The sequence below is a fragment of the Spermophilus citellus genome (assembly GCF_964194105.1).
Source record: "Spermophilus citellus genome assembly, chromosome: 5".
Taxonomy (NCBI): domain Eukaryota; kingdom Metazoa; phylum Chordata; class Mammalia; order Rodentia; family Sciuridae; genus Spermophilus; species Spermophilus citellus.
Window position 1 is genome coordinate 25,463,871 of NC_138186.1, and position 21,096 is coordinate 25,484,966.

The 21,096-nt window shown below is 34.8% G+C and overlaps 1 protein-coding gene across 2 annotated transcripts in view; it reads left to right on the plus strand.

Moving 5' to 3' along the window:
- The window catches only part of EXOC2 (exocyst complex component 2), a 212,368-nt gene that overhangs the window by 118,235 nt on the left and 73,037 nt on the right, over positions 1-21,096 (plus strand). For both annotated transcript variants that reach the window (XM_081293718.1, XM_081293719.1), the window contains 8 exons: positions 4,218-4,283; positions 4,422-4,579; positions 5,007-5,128; positions 6,244-6,305; positions 11,886-11,966; positions 12,394-12,453; positions 13,108-13,169; positions 14,620-14,686. In XM_081293718.1, the coding sequence (XP_081149844.1) occupies positions 4,218-4,283; positions 4,422-4,579; positions 5,007-5,128; positions 6,244-6,305; positions 11,886-11,966; positions 12,394-12,453; positions 13,108-13,169; positions 14,620-14,686 (678 nt within the window). The remainder of the gene's footprint in view (positions 1-4,217; positions 4,284-4,421; positions 4,580-5,006; positions 5,129-6,243; positions 6,306-11,885; positions 11,967-12,393; positions 12,454-13,107; positions 13,170-14,619; positions 14,687-21,096) is intronic.

A 21,096-nucleotide genomic window follows, 5' to 3' on the forward strand; every position in this document is an offset into this window, starting at 1 on the left:
CCCTTCTACTTTGCATATATTTGGAGACAAGTCCCTGAATTTTACAAAATTATTGTCCAGTAGATGTCATCATACATTTATAAGCACCTGTTTTGTGATCAAAATTATCACAAAACATAGCCTTAATTTGAGATATTTGTTGAGTGGGAGAAAGATGGGGCACCAAACCCACGACCTGATATGTGTTTGGCAAATGCCCTACTATGGAACCATGCTCCCAGCCCTTGATGTGATACTTCTTAACTACACATTTTCAACTCATTTTCTTTCATTTAAAAGTATTTACAGAACAACTGACTTTGAAATAATCTTGAACATCCCCCTTATGTACAAAGTTCAGGTACTGTGGAGGATACAATTAGAAAAGACTGCCTCTGACAGTTTTATGCTGACATGTCTCTTCTTTTTTCTATAGCATACCAGAGTAGGAATGTGTAAATCAGGGTTCTCCAGAGAAACAGATCAAATAGGATATGTGTAGGTATTCATAACACCCCCTTCTCTCTCTCTCCCCCTCCCTCCCTCCCTCCCTCCCTCTCTCTCTCTCTCTCTCTCTCTCTCTCTCTCTCTCTCTCTCTCCTTCATACACACACAAGGAGAATTGGCTCACAATTGTGGAAACTGACAAGTCAGGTGTAAAGGGTGAAGCAGTAAGCTGGAGAGGAGACCCAGGAGAACTGGGTCCAGTGTGAAAGTCATTAAGCTTGAGATCCAAAAAAAGCAAATGTTTCAGTTCAAGTATCAAAGGAAAAAAAAAAAAAAAAAGATGAACACCCCAAGTTGAATAGAAGGCTGGAAGAGTTCCCTCAGAAACAGGGAAACAGCCTTTTGTTATATTCAGACCTTCAACCGATCAGATAAGGCCCACCATATAGGGGAGGGCCTCTTGCTTTACTCAGTCTCCTGATTTAAGTGTTAACTTCATCCGGGAACACAGATTCATATTTGAACAAATGCTTGGGCACCATGTGGCCTATTCAAGTTGACAAATAAAATTAATGATTGTTCAAGTTTCTTAAATCTTCAGCAGTTCAGAATTCTGTTTCATTGTGTACTTCCTGGCAGTGCAGTAGGAGTTGGGATCCTCAGGAGCTTCTGATTTCAACGTGGATAATAGTACTCCCAGTCCCCACACAAAACTTTCAGACTTCTGCTTATACCTTTTGTTGACAACTTAAGTCTCCAGGAAGAACTGAGTGTGTTGAGTTCTTCTGAGACATATCATAGTATTTATGCCTGGCAGATCTCCTTCCAAGGGTTAGTCTGTCACCTTGAGACCTATAACTTCAGGTTTTTCAAAAAGGCCTTCAGAGCATCACAGTGTTTAGGTCAGTCATGCTTTTTGAAGTATGTTCAGGAATATAACCTAACCCCTGGTGGTAATTTCTTCACCAGATATTTATGGAATACACTGGAAATCCTCTGTATGCCAGATACTGACACAAACACATGCACAGGTAGCTACCAATATTACAGACATACATTTGTGCACATACACATGACATAGAATATGCACATACATACATGCATACATTATATGAGTACACGTGCGTATAGCTTCAACATGCATATACATGCAAACATGCACACACAATATATATAGGCAGACACAAATTCTAAAATAGACATATGTAGTATAAATAAAACAATGACAAGGGTAAGCCTGACCCTTTTCCCTCTTGGAGAGGTAGGACCAAAATATATTTTTAAAAAAGTCACCCTAAGTCCTGCAAAAGGCTGTAAAAGAAACAAAAAGAAGCAAAGAAACTTTGTCTTTTACCCTGAGATAAAAATTGTAGTAGTGGAATGGAATGGAGGTAAGGTCTCCTGGATATTTAAGCTGACACTTGGCATATGAAAAGGAAACAATGCAGGAGGGATTAGCAAGCAGTATATGATGAATGGCATGAATGGCACATGTGTCATGTGGCATCTGAAAAAATGGGAGGAAAGCCCCAGACTGTCCCTAGCAGCCATGCACACGTCAGGAGGAGCTCACTGGGCTGGCCTCCTGTGTTAAAAAAGATCACTTTGGTTGCCTATTCTAAATAAATTGTCAGAGTGAAGGTGGCAGGAAAGAGTGGTGGTTTTGGATGAATGTTTTATGTTGGAGAGAAATTGGTAGGCATGATTTGTATTTTGGAAGTAGTGTTGATTGGTCTTGCTGGTGGATCAGATGAAAGAGATGAGGGTAGGTTGTCAGATATAGCTCTGTAACAGGTTCCTGAGTGAACAGGTTTGCCATTTTCAGAGCCTGAAAGATTTGAGAAAGAATGTGCTTGGGAGGAAACATACCAAGTTTCTAAGATAGTGGACTCAAGAAGAGATTGCAATAGGCAATTTGAGATTCAAGTATGGGTCTCAGAGAAAACATTTGCACTGGAGATACCATTTGGAAGGATAGAAATAACATTTGAAATTGTAGGAACAATTAGTGGGAGAGTAAAGAAAAAAAAGTGGAGGAAAAGTGTTCACAACATTCAGAGAACAGCACTAGCCCCTTAGTGAGCAGAACATTAATTTGCAAATATTTCAGCACTGAGGTTCTATATTACCAGCAGCATGATTCGGCTGGGAAGGGAGGGCAGTACTAGGAATCAAACCCAGAGCTTCATGTGTGTTTTGTAATACATTTGTGGGATTTTGACTGGGCACTATACTGGACAAAAACAGAAAGCAAGCTAGCAGACTCTGAGAGCTATTTGGACTTGCCTAAGTGGATATGACTCAGACAAGAGGCACAGACAGGTCACCTTCCTTACCACAGTGCCCAGGGTGGTCAGACTTCATATATATATATATATATATATATATATATATATATATATATATATATATATATATCTCACATCACTCTCATACTTAATACACTTTACTTATTTTCATTCATCTTAAAAATAAAGGAAAACATCCATTTTGCTGTACTAAGAATTTCAAGCATCAGTGAACCTAGGAGTCAGCTTTTTTGAATGGTTATTGAGGTGAATTTTGAGCTTAGGGTTTTTATTTATACCTTTAATCCTTTCAAAGCAAAAGTGAATTTCTTCTAAGAAAAAACGACAACTTCATAGTTTAATATAAAATTTAAAATAAGTGTAAATTAGAGTTTGAAGGATGAATATTTATGTTTGTGCTGACCATTTCTTGTCAGTCCTGTCAGACATTTTTGTTGGAAACAACCAACAATCTAATCCTTTGTTTACTCATTCATATCAATATTGTTAATTTTATAAATTCTATATACTGTTTCTTTAGTTTATACGACGTGTGTATATGTGTTCTATACATCAATAAACACGACTTGTATTTTAAAGTTAATTTGAAGTCAATAACATAATAATTGATAATGTGATTGTTTTTAACTTGAAAGGTCTCTTGACATGTATATGTAAGGGTTTTAATTTTAAGGAATAATTTTTACATAATATCCATGAAATGTCAGAATCTTCTTTCCCATGGTGTAATTTTGTTGTTGCTTTTTTATTTGGAATGTTTTCTCACCTTGCCCTCCTAGTATATAATTGTTAAAAATTGGTTAATAAAATGCCAACTGAAATCCAGTTGAACAGATCTCTCTTTTAATCAATATGAAGTCTTCTACACATAACTTTAAGGAAAAAATGGAGTATGTCAAAAGCAGAAAAAAAAATTATTCTAGAATAGTAGAATGTATTTCTTCCTAAATTACACTGTAAAATCCCTGAAAGAAGAGCTGTAATTTTTTAAAATAAAATTACATAATGCTTATATTTAAAAAGTATTTACCAGGGAAATAGAATGGATATCCTATGATTACTGTACCTTAATTTAGAGTTTACTCTAAATTACTTCATTTTAACTCTAAGTTACTTCATTTTACTTCTGTACTATCTAATGAGAAATTATGTTTAAAATGTTATCATGGATACATCATAGTTTAACCATATGGAATTATTGAAATACCATATGAACACCTTCAAAGTTGGTAATTTCAACTTAATTTTTAGATTTATTTGTAGGAATTGTTCCTAAAGGTTTTAGAAAGGTATGTAACTTCTTGCTGGTATAAGAAAGGTTTTCTAATTCGTCATCTTATAACCAGAAACTTAAATTATTTTTTAAGTATCCAATCAAATCAGCTCATATCTCATGTTCTATGTAAAACTTTTAAAGATTTATTTTTATAAATTGTTCCTAAAAGACAACTAATATGTTTTCTTTGTTTTAAAATTTTTAAGACTGCCGAGAAGTCAGGCCAAGTTGAAAGATCAAAGAATGTAAGGCAAAGACAAAATGATTTCAAGGTAAGTATAAGTATGCAGAAATACAGAGTAGGGTTTTCTCATCTGAGGTTTTAAAATCTGAGAATATTTTACAGTGAAAGTATTTGTTATTGATCAGACTGATGACATTTCAATACATTTCTGCTTGTCCATTTCTAGAAAATGATTCAGGAAGTAATGCATTCTCTCGTGAAGTTGATCCGTGGAGCTTTGCTCCCATTCAGCATCCGAGAGGGAGAAATGAGGCAATATGGAGGCTGGGAGGTGAAGTCTGAGCTCTCTGGGCAATGGCTAGCTCATGTCATCCAGACCATAAGGTAAGTATAGACACATGGTCATCAAAAAGGGTAAACACACACAAATATACCTTCTTTTTTTTCGGGGGAGGGGGAGAGTGGACTTTAGTAAGGGATAATGATGTTTTAATATAGTCAGCAAGGAAGAAATTTTCTTTGTCTCTGTCCTGTTGCCTCTACTATTTCTCGCTTATCATCTAATAATGAAACTCTTAAACATTCCTGGTTTTTATGTTGGATAAGAAAACCAAACTGTATGTGTATCTTTTCTGTTGCTTAATTCAATATTATTGTTATACCATGATCTTGGTCTTCATTTCCTTTTTTTCATCCTAATGGTATAGCTTGTGAGCTCTATGAAACACAAGTACAGATGATAAAAGCAATAGGAAGGAATTGCTTCAAGATCCCTTCTGCTAACTTTTGTTTTGTTCTGTTTGTTTCCTAGGCTTACTTATGAATCATTGACTGCCCTCGAAATTCCTAATGATATGTTGCAGACTATCCAGGATCTTATTTTGGATCTCCGTGTACGTTGTGTAATGGTCACATTACAACACACAGCAGAAGGTGTGTTAAGAAAAATTGATAAGACTTACTTGGACAATAGTTATCTGATACCCTCTTCTTTCAGCTTCCAAATCCTTAAAAATAAGTGAAAAGTACTCTTAGGAAATTCATCTCATTTCTATCTGTTCATCAGAGGTTTTTCCATTTTGGTATCTTTTCCAATCAATTTAGCTGAGATGAAAGACATGCAGAAATTGAGGCAGGTATACTTGAAAATAGTTCAGAATATAAGAGCATCCTTAGGGCAAATGTTAAATAGAAAATGTAATATATAAAATATGGATTTGGTTTCAAAAATATGTGTATATTTAATTTTTTTAATTTAGAAAAAACAATGTAAAACTGAGGAAAGGCTATTAGCAATGGTATTATGAATACTAGAAATTATAGATGCATTTTAATTTTTCTCAGGATTTTCTACATAGAATCATAAGAAGCAGTAAGGTTAGTTTTTATAAAGCAGCCTTTTGGGTATTAAATATTTTTGAAAACATTCGAGAACATTGTTAGAAATAACACAAACCATTACTATCTGCCACTGGGCTTTTTAAGTGGGGAAGTCACATCACTGTAGACTTGGTAGTTAATACATTGTGCAGCTGAACATTCCCATCTTAATTCATCCCCTCACCCTTTCTCCCCAGGAGTCTGTGCCAGCCTGCAATGTTGAAGGTTTGGGCAGTTTGCATTCCTTTAGCCAAGTGAGAACTATGCTGCCTTGCCATTGTCAAGAATGTCTAGCATTCAAATAGAATCCAACGTATTAATCAGAAGTTTTAGGGAAAAAAATATTGTAGGGCTTATTTTGTGCTTATATGTCCAATTTAGAGTACTGAATAAGTTATCCTCAATCAAGTGATCATTAAGCCTATTTTCCAAATTGGGCTATGTAATAAAAATTTTTTATTTATATTAGTATTTTATTAGAAAAATCCAGTAAGCAATACATATTTAGTTTTTTAAATCTACAAAAATTAAATTCTATTCCTACTTTCATCAGGTTTTTACAAATCTATATAAAACAATTAAAGCCATACCCTTTGTAGATTTTTATCTTTATAAATATCAGTGAGATAATTATAATGAAAAGGACTGTATGCTTGTTTTCCTTGTAGAAATAAAGAGATTAGCTGAAAAGGAGGACTGGATTGTTGATAATGAAGGATTGACTTCTCTAGTAAGTTTAAATTCTTTTTCATTATTAGTCATTATTGTTTATTATATTAAAAATAAATCATTTACTACATTCATCAGGAGTATATGCTCTCTGCATTACAACTCTAAATAGTTTTCTGAAAATAGAAAAATAAGCTTTTTTTATTTTTCATTTTTGCTTAATGCTAATCACATTTATTTAACAATTAGTGAAAACAATGTGTTTCTTTTAGAGTGGCTCCTTTTCTTCCTGTATCACTATTTTTGTTTGCATTAGTTTTTAGAAAACAGATTATCCTTAATTCCATATTACTCAGCAACTTCAAATTTTCAGAAAAACTGGACAGAAGAAATACTCGTTCCAGCCCCTAAGCTTTGTTTAACAAAACAAAAATAACAAGCACAAATCTTTGCAGATGTGTTTACAGGTCAGGCAGCAACTATAACCATGGTCTGTTCTTTTCATATAGGTTTTAAGGTTTCAAAATACCTATGAATATAGTTTTCATAATTTATCGTGTTTTTATACCTGACTTATGAATCCCCCTAATAATCCTGTATGTGGGTGTGTCAGTAAGATTGGCATTTGCCAATAAAACATCCTAGCGGCTTATATAAGAAAATTTCTTTTTCTCACACATTGGCCAGATAACTCAAGAATCCCATACCTAGAGGCCCTCTGCCTTCTCTGTGGTTCTTTGTACTGGCTTCTGCTCAGGATGACCTCATGATAATTCACAGCCTCACTCCTGTTAGGAAAAAAGTCCAGGACTTTTCTAGGAGCCATGGCTGACAGCTCTCCCCACATGTAGTTGGCATAACACATTTTTGTGTCCACATCCTCAGCAGCAGAGGCAGGGAAGTGAAGTTTTTCAGCCGAGTTTGTGGCTGCTCCCAATTTTAGTCTTACCTTAGTGAGAAAAGGGAGAAAATAAGTTGTGGGAAGAATACTTCTGGTCCCTGCCTCAGATAAGAAAACAAGAATAAAATGATTTTGACCAGCTCAGATTTATAAACCAATGAGGAGCCAGGCTGCTGAGGGACAAAACGCCCACATAATATTTTTTCTTTTCCTTGAATTTTGAACATCTTATTAATAATCTTCCTTTAGCAATTGGAGAACTTGGGGCTTGTTGTATTTCTCCAAAATTGAAGGCTCTACATTAAGGTGATACAAATATATGCAAGCATTCCTTACATTAAGTAACAACTTAGTTAAGCTTAACTTCCTTTTTTTTTTTTTTTTGTTAAATCATGCTTGAAATGAGTTAGAAAAGTTTATTGTTTTTAATAAATTTATTATAATTCTATTTCCAAGAATCTCTAGAATAAAAATATCTTAATTAGATTTACTCCATTTGTCACTGTTATTTGTATTTAAATAAAAGCTATTCTGTATCTTTTTCCCCCTCACATTAAATTCAAAGAAAAAGATGTGTAGCAACTAGGGCAGCCACTTGAGATCCTATAAGATAGAATGTAAAATATTTCAACTTTTATTATTGATTACATTTTGAAATTATGATATTTGTATATTTTGAATTAAATAAACTATTAAAATTATTTGGTTTTAGTTTTTTTAATGTGGCTACTGGGAAATCTACACTTCAATTTTGTTCTTGTGGCTCACTTTATATTTCTGTTGGACAGCACTGGTATGGAGGAAAATATACTGCATTTGATTTAGAATCAGAACTTATCCTGAAAAAGCCAAATAACCTGACTAACCCTTGTGCTTTAATTAGGAAAGGAATAGAATAATTCTTCCCAGTGTTTTGAGTTAATATTAAATGAGATACCGTAGACTGAAGCTTTTGTAAACTGTAAAATTTTAGACAAACATAAAGAATCATTATTTGTTAATTGAACATGTGTAATGAATGGGGCCTCCATGGAAATTCCTTAAGTTTACATTATTTCTTATTATATTGTAAAGTCTGTTTTATACAACCCTGTCCTAATTATCATAGCATGCTTGAAGGACAGGTCCAAGAGATCGCTGAACTGTCATCCACTGAGTATCTTGCCCCAAATGAAATAGGTATGAGCAAATTAAATATCAAATCACTTTAATTCCTGGTTTGTGATACCTGCCTAAAATTAGTTTTCTGCAAAGAAAAATGGGGGGGAGTATATGTTCAGTTTGAGAAAATTTAAGTCTCAGTTGCTGTGATTCTGTTTCATTAAAAAAAAATATATATATTTTTGATCCTCAGCCATGAAATAGCTATTGGGTTTAGGTCCTTCTTCAAGTCAATACTTCTAGCATATATGGTCAGCCCAGTGTGTGCTTCACTGACAGTCACTGTAACCAAAGACGGTTTGTGTACTTGATTATTGTAATTGTCCTCTGTGAAAATGACCTGGGATAGTTGCTACAAAAATGTGTTTGTAGTCTGTCTTTAAAGTTTGACTACCCTAGTGCAATTATACCCGTAAAATGGCTAATTCCTTGTTTGACTTGCCATGTAAGTATGTGTAGGGAAGATCTAAACCCCAGTAGACCATGAAACGAATGATCCATGAGAAGGAGCACATTGGGAGTCAGCCAATACACTTTCTGGTCAATGTCTTTGAAGAAATAAGCCAACAGAATGGATCTGATAATGCTGACCAAGGTTTTAGCCATTCAGCATGGATCTCTCTTAAGAGAAAAAATAAGTCAACACTTAACAGCACAAGTCTAGAATCTAATTTAAAGTAGTTTAACCTTATGTATGTGTGTAAAATTCTTAGACTTTGAACAATGACTTAGTTCTTGCAAAGCTTGTCACATTCCTCTAATTTATATTTTCGTAACATTTTCATACTACCAATCCCATTTGTTTCTTTTCCTGTGAGTGCTATAGGGAAACATTCTTATCACGTTAATGAAATGAATGTTGAGTTTTGCCACCTATGACTGTTATTTCTGCTGAAGTATTATCTTTAATTAGAACTTCCCTTCAGTGCTCCATAACAGCTTACTTGAAAGCATCCTGTTTTCTTCTCATGTTGAAAATGTTTTCTGCCTTTTTTCAATTTGGATAATTCTGAGAATTTTCTTCTTCAGAGGAACTGGAATGATTTGTGATCACTTCTTATAGAGTAGTCACCTATCTTGGATGATTCACTGAAAATACACAGAGATAGCACTATTTGATTCTTTTTAGAAAAAAGGAAAGACAATTATTTAGACTGTCACTTATTCTCAATTTAACTGAAACTGCTCATTGAGCTTCTGTTACTCCCTGTCCATTTATTGTGTTAATATAAATGTAAAAATTTTAAAAGTGTATTTTAAATTGTAATACAAGAAACACTTAAGTGAACACACACGAATGTCAGTATTTAACTGTTCATAGTTGAATTTTTCATTTTATTTTCAATATTATGGTTATTATCATTGTTTTAACAACTTAAATTTTCATGCCTTCTGAGGCAGGAGGTCAAAGTTTAAGGTCAGTTCATCTAACAAACTTTTTTTTTTTCCTCCATGGTGCTGGGGATTAAACACCAAGCCTCACACATGCTAGGCACTAATAAACATTTTGACTCTTTAAATGCTTTCTGTGCAGTCATCATCCTATATGCCTCTTGTTTTCTACTTAATATTTAAAAATATTCTTTATGGTGCCCTCTGGTGGTTTAAGAGAGCAATAAAATCATTAAAGCCAAGGCACTATTTTAGCTTTCATTAAGTCAGGGCTACTTTTTTTTTTTTTTTAAATTTTTAAAATTTATTTTTAAACTGATACATAAAAGCATAAACATTGTACATATTAATTGGATGTCATGTAATGTTTTAAAATTGCATAATTTTAAAATTCAGATAAACATATCTATCTCTTCAAACATTTGTCATAAAGAAATGGTGATTTTTAATGTATTTTTTACCAAATGGTGCCTTTGATGGACAAAAATCTTTAGCTTTAAGATAGTTGATGTTAGTTGATGTTTTTTTTCATCTATTCATAAGAAAGTGTTAATTAGTACCACTTCTATTCAACACGGAATGGAGGTCACATGCCCTGCAACATGGCAAGGGAAAGGGGTGGAGAAGAACAAACCAGCTAGGAGGTAAGGGGATCATTAAGAATTACAAGGAATTAAAAAAATAATATAACTTGCAAATTATATGATTGCATATCTAGAAAATTGTAAAGAATCTACAAACTCTGTGCCTTAAAAAAAGGGCTACTTTTTATAAGGAAATAAACTTGTCTTTTAAAAATATGTATACATTTGTCACTTCTTTCTTCTGTTAGTTTTTTTTCCCCAATCACTTTTTTAAAAAATTAGTGCGTATTTTGAGGAGAGGTTCATGCCATATTTTGTGCACAGAGATGGTTGGTTGAGCACTGATCCTGCCTCAGCTCAGTGCCACTTGAATAAATCCTAACCTTTTCTGTGGTGCTTGTGTTCACACTCAGAGGTTATGACTTGCTGTCCTTCAGTGCTGGCAGTTTCTTACCCCCACCCCTGCCCATATGCATACTGTCTTCCTCCAGAAAACTTGCTACTTTCCTCCCCTCTTGCTCTTCAGGTCTCAGCCTCAGTATTCTTGCCATCTCAGGGGCTTTCTTTGTCCTATTTAGAGAAGACCTCCCTCTAGCACCATTTTTCTCTGAGTTTTATTTGTTTTATTCATGATGCTTATTTTGTTATGCAGTTGAAAATTTATATTTCTGTGCTTTAAAAAAAAACAGTTTTGACTGTGACTTTCATGGTTGTATGTCCTGGCTAAAATAAGCATTTCATGAGAATTCTGTCTTACTCTTGTGTCACTGTCATCCAGAGTAAAACTTCTGACATACGTAGGAGCCTAAGGTATTAGAATTCATTCAAGCTTATTAGTTGCCATTGGTTGGACATATTTTCGAGTTTCTTTTTTTTTTTCAGTTAATGTATATATGACTGCAGTTATTTATTTCACTTACAGATCTTATGCATCCTCCAGATCATTATTATTAACATTAGATTTTGTTGAACCATGCCAGAGATGTGGAACATTGAGGAAACAGCTCAACCCAGAATATACCTGGGATATACTAGTGTTTCAAATATAAACTCAAACTAGGTGCACTGGCACACACCTATAATTCCAGCAACTCAGGAGCTTGAGGCAGGGGGATCACAGGTCAGCCTCAGCAATTTAGCAAGGCCTCAAGCAACTTAGAGCCCCTGTCTGAAAATAAAAGACTGGGGTATAGCTCAGTGGTAAAATGCCCCTGGGTTTAATCCCCAATACCAAAAACAAACAAACAAACAAACAAACAAATAAATAAATAAATAAAGTAACATATATGCTCATTATATATTGCATCATTTGTCAGAAGAGTAAAATTTTGAAGAAAAATTTTAGTGATATTTGAGTTTTCTTCTAGTAAAATGAGATGTAATTTAGTTTTAAGATTGACCTACTTAAAAATATTTTAAAGTGCAAAAAGCACATGCCAAATCTAAAACTTGGTGACTAGATTATTATTGGTCAGATTATTTGTATCTCTCTTCCTTTCCAAACTCCTGGAAAATTTAGAGTGCTTGGCCACATTACTTACTTAAGTTGTCTTCATAGCCTGTGTTTTTTAAAAAATTGAATATGGATATTTTTTTCCTTTAGCCATGTCAGTTTGAACAGTGCATTGTGCACTCCCTGCAGTCCCTGAAGGTCGTTCTCGAGTGCAAGCCTGGGGAAGCCAGTGTAAGTTTCTGCTCAATTCCACCTCCATTTCAGAATTTCTTGAGGAATCCTTTCCACAGTTTAAAATTTCTGAGTCATTGCCATACAAGAACTTCTTTTCCTTATTGCTTATGTATTTTATTATTATTATTTTTTTTTAGCTTAACTGCAGGATATGTTGATTTCTAATTCTAAGATGGGATGATAAAAGTTAAAATATGAGTACAAGGGTTGTAGGCAACACTTTGTGTATGAAGTGAATGACTGACCTGGGTATTGTCAGCCACCCTGGGACCAGAACTACCCTAGGTAGGAAATCACCTGTGGTCCAGCTCTTCAGAGCAAGATGTCCACACATATAGCAGTTTTAACTGTTTGTATTCAACTTTGTAAATAGTTTTATTTTCTTAGAAAGTCCAAAAGTTTTAATCATGATTTTTCTTCACAGGTCTTTCAACAACCTAAAACACAGGAGGAGGTTTGCCAGTTAAGCATCAATATCATGCAGGTAATATTTAACAGCTGTGATACCCAAAGTCTGGGATCATACATGCATTTAATATTCAGCTCCTTCTATTTATAATATGTATATAATATGTATTTATAATATGTTAAATATGGATTCATATTTGAATCTTTTCTATGTACATAATAGTTTAGAGTAAATAGGGTATCAAAATAGTATTTAAATCTAGGATTAATTCCTGCTTGTTTTAATAATATCTGAATATTTAATTTGTTAACCTTTCCATTTTTGTGTTCTTATGATACTTTATTTCTATTTCCATTAGATCACTCCATTAGAGTAAATTAAATGATAATTATTTGTTTACATTTTATCTGGAGTATAAAATTTTTGATTGGGATCAGTTCTTTCTCTGTAGGCACATTGTATAAACAAAGTTGAAAATGTTACTGAATGAACAAGGGAAAGAAAAACGTTTTTTTTTCCTAAAATATATTCAAGAACTTAATTGATCAAACCATAGGTGCTTTTAATTTCTATCTCTTATGTGGTATATATTGAAGCAACATACCTGTCACACACAAATATACACATATAAATATACTTAATATACCCTGACAACATACAACTGATGATATAGATAGTTCTATTTCATGTAAAATAATTTTCATGTCACTGAAACTATCTTTGACTTAGGTTTTTATATACTGTTTGGAACAATTGAGCACCAAGCCTGATGCTGATATAGATACTACACAGTAAGTAAAAGTGAAATTATTTTCATCAATGCATTGAAGAGAATTAAAAATATAGACTGAAGTTACATATTTGGTTTTATATTCTGAGATTTCCTGTAAGAGAGGTAAATTGTTTATATTAAAGTCATGATTTTATGTGGCCTATGCTTTTTCCATAATTTTTTTATCTTCTGAATTTATTGTAACCATATTACAGATATTTTGAACAAATTTAAAACATAATTAGCTTACAGATTGTCTAAAACAACAGGTTTTATAAATAATAAAATAGCAGGAAATTGTATACCTCCTAGTTGATTACTTTTATATTCCTGGTGTTAGGGTGCTAAACCAGATCTCTTGTTAGAAATTGAGCCTTTGGTTAGAGTTTAGCCTGGGCCAGGCTTAGTTATTTGAGCTCCAGAGAATACTTCCTGACTTGGTATTTACAAATTCATGGGGTGGTTTTTCAAAGTGTGGCTATATTGGACAATAGTATAAAATGCTGAATTTGTTTTCTTAACACCAAGTTTTTCTGAATGTTTATTTCTTAGTACTGGCTTTTGCTTTCCAGTATACAAAACTGTTACCTCTTTGAAGGCAAAATAAGTTTTTAATTCTTCTAGATTTTCTGATTTGATTTTGTATATTTAGTTTATTACATTGCCAAAAGTGTGTATAGTTAATCAGAACCTTGATATTATTGATTAAATAAATCTTTCCTTGTTGCTCTGTTATAATTTTTTCATATATCAATGTATTAGATAAACAGGTATAATGTATTTCTGAGCTTTATCTTCAGTAGATTTATCAAATATATTTTATATTAGTGCTGTGTTATTTATCTTTGGTTCATGTTTTAATGTTTTTCAGACTGGCCTTCTTTTATTATCTCTGTTTTAAAATATTAGTTGATATTTTCATTGCTTTAGTCTTCTATATTAATTTTAATTTCAGTCAGGTTTAAAGAAAAGGAATGGTGTGTTTATGATATGTCCTTCCTTCTGTCTCCAGTTTTGTTTCTAGTTGTTTGTGGGTTATCAATTAATTTCCTAATTCACCTCACCTTTAAGTGGGTTATTATGAAAGCAAGCTTCAAAAAGCCCCCTGGAAATTCTGATAGAAACACTTTGAGTAAAATTACTTGACCTTTTTTTCCTTTGATAGTTTGTTTTAAATTCATGCCAGTTTTGAGAAGGTCCAAAAACAGTTTTTGTTTTTTTTTTAATGGCCCATGTTAATTGATAGCCCACTGTGCCTTCTTTGAGAGATTAATTTTAAAATGTTTTCAGGAAACTCACAGAAAGTTATTTGATTTCTTTGCACCAAAACCTTTTTTAAAAAAGATTTTTTAAAAAACTTTTAAAAATGTGCATTATAGTTATACCAAAACCTTTTAAAGTGAAATTTATATATAGTTTGTTACATTTTTTAATTTCAGTGCTTTAATTGTAACTCTTCTATAATTTAGTCTTTCTGTAGATGTTTCTTCTCCTGATTTGTTTGGAAGTATTCATGAAGACTTCAGTTTGACTTCTGTAAGTAAGCTAATAAAAATAAAGTAGGATGTGCCATTTAAAATTATTTAATGACTAGTCCATAAATCAATCTGAATTACTTTGAGTATTACTTCATCATTGCTGTAGCATGTGTACGAAACAGAGCCTATACATGGGAGCTATGTTATGTTATGTGAAGATTTTAGTAAAGTATAATTAAATGTACTCCATATTGAAAGCTTTTTAGCTGGAGTTGCATTTAAACTCCTGTATACTTGTTGCATCCCTGCAGGTTCTTGAATGTTAAAAGGTGTCCTACTAGTTCTCTGATGTTTGAAAGTTGATCCTCTGGGTAGGAGGCACAGGACAAGGGCATTTCCTCTCGTCTGTTGCCTTTTCAGCCAGAGAAGCTCTGCTTTTCCCTCTTTTGTTTCTGTGAGATCCCCATTTTATTTGAATACAGGTTTCTTGGCAAAAACAAAACCAGATCACTATCTGTGCATGCACACATGCATATGCATACACGTGCACACACACATGCATATGCATACACGTGCACACACACACACAAACACATTTTTCACGTATACATGTACGTGATGATTCAGATATAGACATTGATCATGTAGGCAAACTTAGATGTTGAATCCAGACTCAAGCTATCTATGTTAAAAAAATAACTTCCTCTGATTTGTGATGATTTATTGAGTATGTGTGTGCATGTGCGTGTGTGTGTATCAAGAAAAAAGAACATCTGAATTTCCTACCCTGTTATTTGTTATTTCCACAGTAATTTTAATTATATATTCCTAAATAATAATGTGTTTGGCATATTGGGAAAAGTATTGTCTAGTCAAAGTAGTTAAGAATATTATTCTAGGTTTGCTCATTTGGATGACTAGGTAGAGAATGTTAACCATTCACTGAAATAAACAGCTTCTAAAGAAAGATTGAAAACTTAGTTTGGGAGCATATTTGTCCAATGAGTGACAGTCATAGATAACTTCTGGGTGATTTGATGTACTTGTCTGGATCCTAGAGAGATTTGTGAATAAGCCATACATACACAATAGAAGGCCTATGAATAGATAAAAATACTAAGAAAAATACTAGTGTTCTGTGCAGCAGAACTTATACTCAGAGTCTCCCCAGATATGGTGGCAGGGGAGTTCCTGCAAGGTACTGCCCTACACCATCCTGGAATGGGGCCTGTTGGGATTTCAAAATGCATGGTGATTAGTCCAAAGCATTTATTAGAATGCTTACATATGGAAGGGCTACCATATCTCCTCTCAGTGGACAGGGGACAAGAGAATAAATATCCACAAAAGGAGCCCGAGTTATGAAGTTTAGGTTTAAATAATCTGACTGAGGGTGGGTTGGTTTCCACATACTCAATGGCACAGCTCATCTTCGGGTACCTTTCAGCAACAGCCCAAACAGCTTCCTAATGCCAGAGGTAAGGCCCAGCTCAGGTTGAAGACTGCAGAGCAAGACATGCAGCTGACTGGGTCATAGAGGGGTCAAAGCATTCAGCCAGGAACAGAAAATGGGGGTTCTAGGAGAACCCACATTAATAGAATGAGATAAAGACCAACATGAAAATAATATTGGGGATATATAGCCAGTAGTTATAGTGTGACTAACAGAGAGCCTCAGCATTTTCTTTTTCTTTTTTTAATATTTATTTTTTAGTTGTAGTTGGACATAATACCTTTATTTTGTTTGTTTATTTTTATGTGATGCTGAGGATCGAACCCAGGGCCTTGCACGTGCTAGGCGAGCGCTCTACGCTGAGCCACAACCCCAGCCTCCTCATCATTTGCTGAAAAGGAATAATTGTAGAGCAAGAAGGAAATCTTTTTTTTTTTTTATTGGTTGTTCACAACTTTACAAAGCTCTTGACATATCATACTTCATACATTAGATTGAAGTGGGTTATGAACCCCCAATTTTACCCCAAATGCAGATTGCAGAATCACGTCGGTTACACATCCATAATTTTACATACTGCCCTATTAGTAATTGTTGTATTCTGCTACCTTTCCTATGCCCTACTATCCCCCCTCCCCTCCCCTCCCTTCTTCTCTCTCTACCCCATCTACTGTAATTCATTTCTCTCCTTTTTTATTTTCCCATTCCCCTCCCAACCTCTTATATGTAATTTTGTATAGCAATGAGGGTCTCCCTTCATTTCCATGCAATTTTCCTCATCTCTCCCTTTCCCTCCCATCTCATGTCACTGATTAATGTTACTCTTTTCTTCCTACTCTTCCTCCCTGCTCTGTTCATATTTGCTCTCATTATATCAAAGAAGACATTTGGCATTTGTTTTTTAGGGATTGGCTAGCTTCACTGAGCATAATCTGCTCTAGTGCTGTCCATTTCCCTGCAAATTCTATGATTTTGTCATTTTTTATTGCTGCATAGTACTCCATTGTGTATAGATGCCACATTTTTTTTATCCATTCATCTACTGAGGGGCATCTGGGTTGGTTCCACAGTCTAGCAATTGTGAATTGTGCTGCTATGAACATCGATGTGGCAGTATCCCTGTAGCATGCTCTTTTAAGGTCTTCTAATCCACAAAGTTACAACTATCTTATATTTGATAAAGGGGCTAAAAGCATGCAATGGAGGAAGGATAGCATCTTCTGGAAATCCATATGCAACAAAATGAAACTGAATCCCTTTCTCTCGCCATGCACAAAAGTTAACTCAAAATGGATCAAGGAGCTTGATATCAAACCAGAGACTCTGCGTCTGATAGAAGAAAAAGTTGGCTCCGATCTACAAATTGTGGGGTCGGGCTCCAAATTCCTTAATAGGACACCCATAGCACAAGAGTTAACAACAAGAATCAACAAATGGGACTTAATTAAACTTAAAAGTTTTTTCTCAGCAAGAGAAACAATAAGAGAGGTAAATAGGGAGCCTACATCCTGGGAACAAATTTTTACTCCTCACACTTCAGATAGAGCCCTAATATCCAGAGTATACAAAGAACTCAAAAAAATAGACAATAAGATAACAAATAACCCAATCAACAAATGGGCCAAGGACCTGAACAGACACTTCTCAGAGGAGGATATACAATCAATCAACAAGTACATGAGAAAATGCTCACCATCTCTAGCAGTCAGAGAAATGCAAATCAAAACCACGCTAAGATACCATTTCACTCCAGTAAGATTGGCAGCCACTATGAAGTCAAACAACAACAAGTGCTGGCGAGGATGTGGAGAAAAGGGTACACTTGTACATTGCTGGTGGGACTGCAAATTGGTGCGGCCAATTTGGAAAGCAGTTTGGAGATTCCTGGGAAAGCTGGGAATGGAACCACCATTTGACCCTGCTATTGCCCTTCTCGGACTCTTTCCGCAAGAAGGAAATCTTGGTAGAGCAGTGTACTTTGAACAGGCGGAAAAGAGCATTTAAGCAAAGAGATGCTGAACAATCAAACTGAGGAGGATCAGGTTATGGGAGATGAAAACTCAGCTTTGTGGGCTGTGTTGTAGGAGCTGCTTCTGTAGGTTAATGAAGGAACAGCTGATTGTCCTGGAGGAGAGTGACAGGAGAAGGCCACACACGAAGTTTAAACCAGTCTTTTCATGTGAACCTGGAAAGAAAGAATGCTAGAGAAGGTTGAGGCTGAAGGAAAGGTCTTTGAAATTGATAGACCTTCCATCCATCTGGCCAACTGTACTTTTTCCTCCTTCTTTCAGAATAAGCTTAATTTGTACATGGTAACTTTTCTAGTGTTTGAAAACTGCTTTGCTTTCTTTTATTGATGCCTTGTATCCATTTAGATATTTTTCGACTGACTTGTGGGCATTCCCAGACATGGGGTTGCTGCTCTGAGCCTAAATCTGTACCTCTTCAGAGGTGGAGCATGAGAGCAAGCACAGACTCTCTGTGACTTGCCTCCTGTGAAGAATCAAAGTTGTCGCTCTTGGCTCACACTGAGCTTATGCTCAGAGGCTACCCCACTCCTGTGTTTTATACTTGCTGATATCAGCTTGTCCTGTTTTATTCACCAAAAATTGTCCATTTGTTACCAAATTCAGTTCCTATTTTTCCCCATTGGAAGATGCCTTTTTAATTTGGCCCATCTTTTCAGATGATTTCTGTCTTAATTCTTTTGTTATCTATGGTTAGAAAGAGATCTAGATTTTGAGTCAGGGAACACAGGTTCACATCCTAGTGTGTGCCTTATTCACTGTATAACCAGGGATATTATTGAGGACATCCAAGCCTGGTCCTGTCCTGGATAACTGAGAAGAAAATAATACCTCAGACCAAATTTTTTCATCTGTAAGTGCTGTATTAGATCAGTTTGAGCTGTTTCTTTTCAAATATTCGTTTCCCTCTAAGGTGCTAATAATAAGCTTTTGATTAACCATGCAACTCTAAGAATTTGATTATGGTGTTCATTTGTTCTTCCCACTTTTATTTCATCTGATTGATTAGATTTGAGAGAAAAATATGCTTACTAAGTGTGAGACTTGAACTCAAGAAGTTTTTCTGTTTTTGAAGAGGAACTATATATATTACATTGGGGAGAATCAAGCAAAAAGAATTCACTACCAGTGTAGAGAAGACTCAGGAGGCTGAGTTTGCTGGGTATGAAGCTTTTTGACTCATAAACTGAGAAAGTGGTTGAGGTTTCTGAGGAGTATATCATGTTTGGAATGACTGATGAAATGTCCAGTTTGCTTATGCCCATGTGCTTTGAAAGGACTGCATAATGGCAGAAGTAGGCTTGGGAACAAGAGGGGGAGATATGGTCTTGCCATTCCTGGCTTCATCTGTACAAATTCTAGCACTTACCCATTGTTTTCTTTCTGGTACCTTTTCTGCCACTTATCCACTTAATATGGAAAAAGAGTTTTATACATAATATCACCCTGTTAACTTTGTTATATGTCCCATTTCCTATCCACAAGTTGACTTAGAGCCATTAGCAATTTTTTCATTTGTTTGAAGTTACTTTAATTAAATTTTTTGGCTTTTTATTTGTGTTTGATTAGGACCAAAAAGGGCAGTGAGTAGGCTATACTCTGCCAGAAATAAAGATGAGAACATTTTAAATTAAAAAAAACCTGGTTAGAGCTGGGTGTGGTGGCATATGCCTGTAATCCTAAGGATTTGGGAGGCTGGGGCAGGAGGATTGCAAGTTCACAGCCAGCCTCAGCAAATTAGTGAGGCCCTAAGCAATTTAGTGAGACCCTGTCTCAAAATTTAAAAAGTTAAAAAAAAAAAAAAGCTGGACATGTGGCTCAGTAGTTAAGTACCCTTGAGTTCAATTCCTGGTTACCTCCCCACCTGCTCGACCACCGTCCCCAGAAAAGAAAGAAAGACGTTTAGAAGGTCTGTGGATACTTGATTGAACTAAGTGAAATTATTGGAAAATGCAAGATTTGCTTGGCAATTGAGTTCAAAGGCTCTAGTTCATCCTTGATCCATGTAACTCAAAGAACATCATCCTATTTGTATCTGCCTTTTCTATACTGAACTACATTATTGCAAGTTATTCTTTTTCCATACAGAAAGAATATGCCAAATGTGGTTGAGAATTTTTCCTAGACAGTGGCTTTGCCTTAGTTTTAGTCAAGGATTTTGAGTTAAGGCCCTAGATGAGTCACAGTTGTTCCAGAGAATGCTCTCACACCAGCAGGAGTACAAGACCCCTGGCCTCAGTGACCACAGTAGCAGCCTCAAGGGCCATTCCCAGAATTTTATCTACAAACACAGTTTCTCTGAACTGTAGGATATTGTATTTATAAGTATTGGGGTCTGATCATTTTTATAAGAAATTACTTAAGTGGAACAGGACCCTGGAGAATGTACCAGCAAATGGAGCTCTACTCCTTCCACTTGACAGACCTGATCACTTCCTGTGGAAGAATCCCCTGACCTTAAGGGACCCTCACTCCCTATTAGAAGGTTATTCCTACACACAAAAAAGTTCTTAAAAGCCTGAAGTTTTGAAGGAGCCTATCAAACAGATAAAAGGGTAGTATTATTCTCTTTCAAGTTATAAAAAGTTTATAAACAATTTTTCTGATAATTTCTATACTTTATGTAGTTATTTAAGGTATCCATTTGTATAACATTTTTGTGTACATAAAATTGGCATAATAAACATTATTTGATTTTTCTTTTTATTTTTTTATTTTGGGGGTGGTTTTTATTTTTTTATTTTTTATTTTTGAATGTAGGGCCTTGCCCGTGTGAGGCAAGCACCTATGCCTGAGCACATCTCCAATTCCTGTTTGACTCTTTAGTGTATTATGTAATCATAAGCAATTAGTAGAACTGTAGAATTATGTGATGTTTCTGCCTATGTTAATGTTAGGAAAGACATAGTCAAGAAAAGGAAAGCATGCAATATAGAGGTTAAAGAGCAAGAGATTATAATTAAATTTAAGAAGTGATAAGGTTTATCT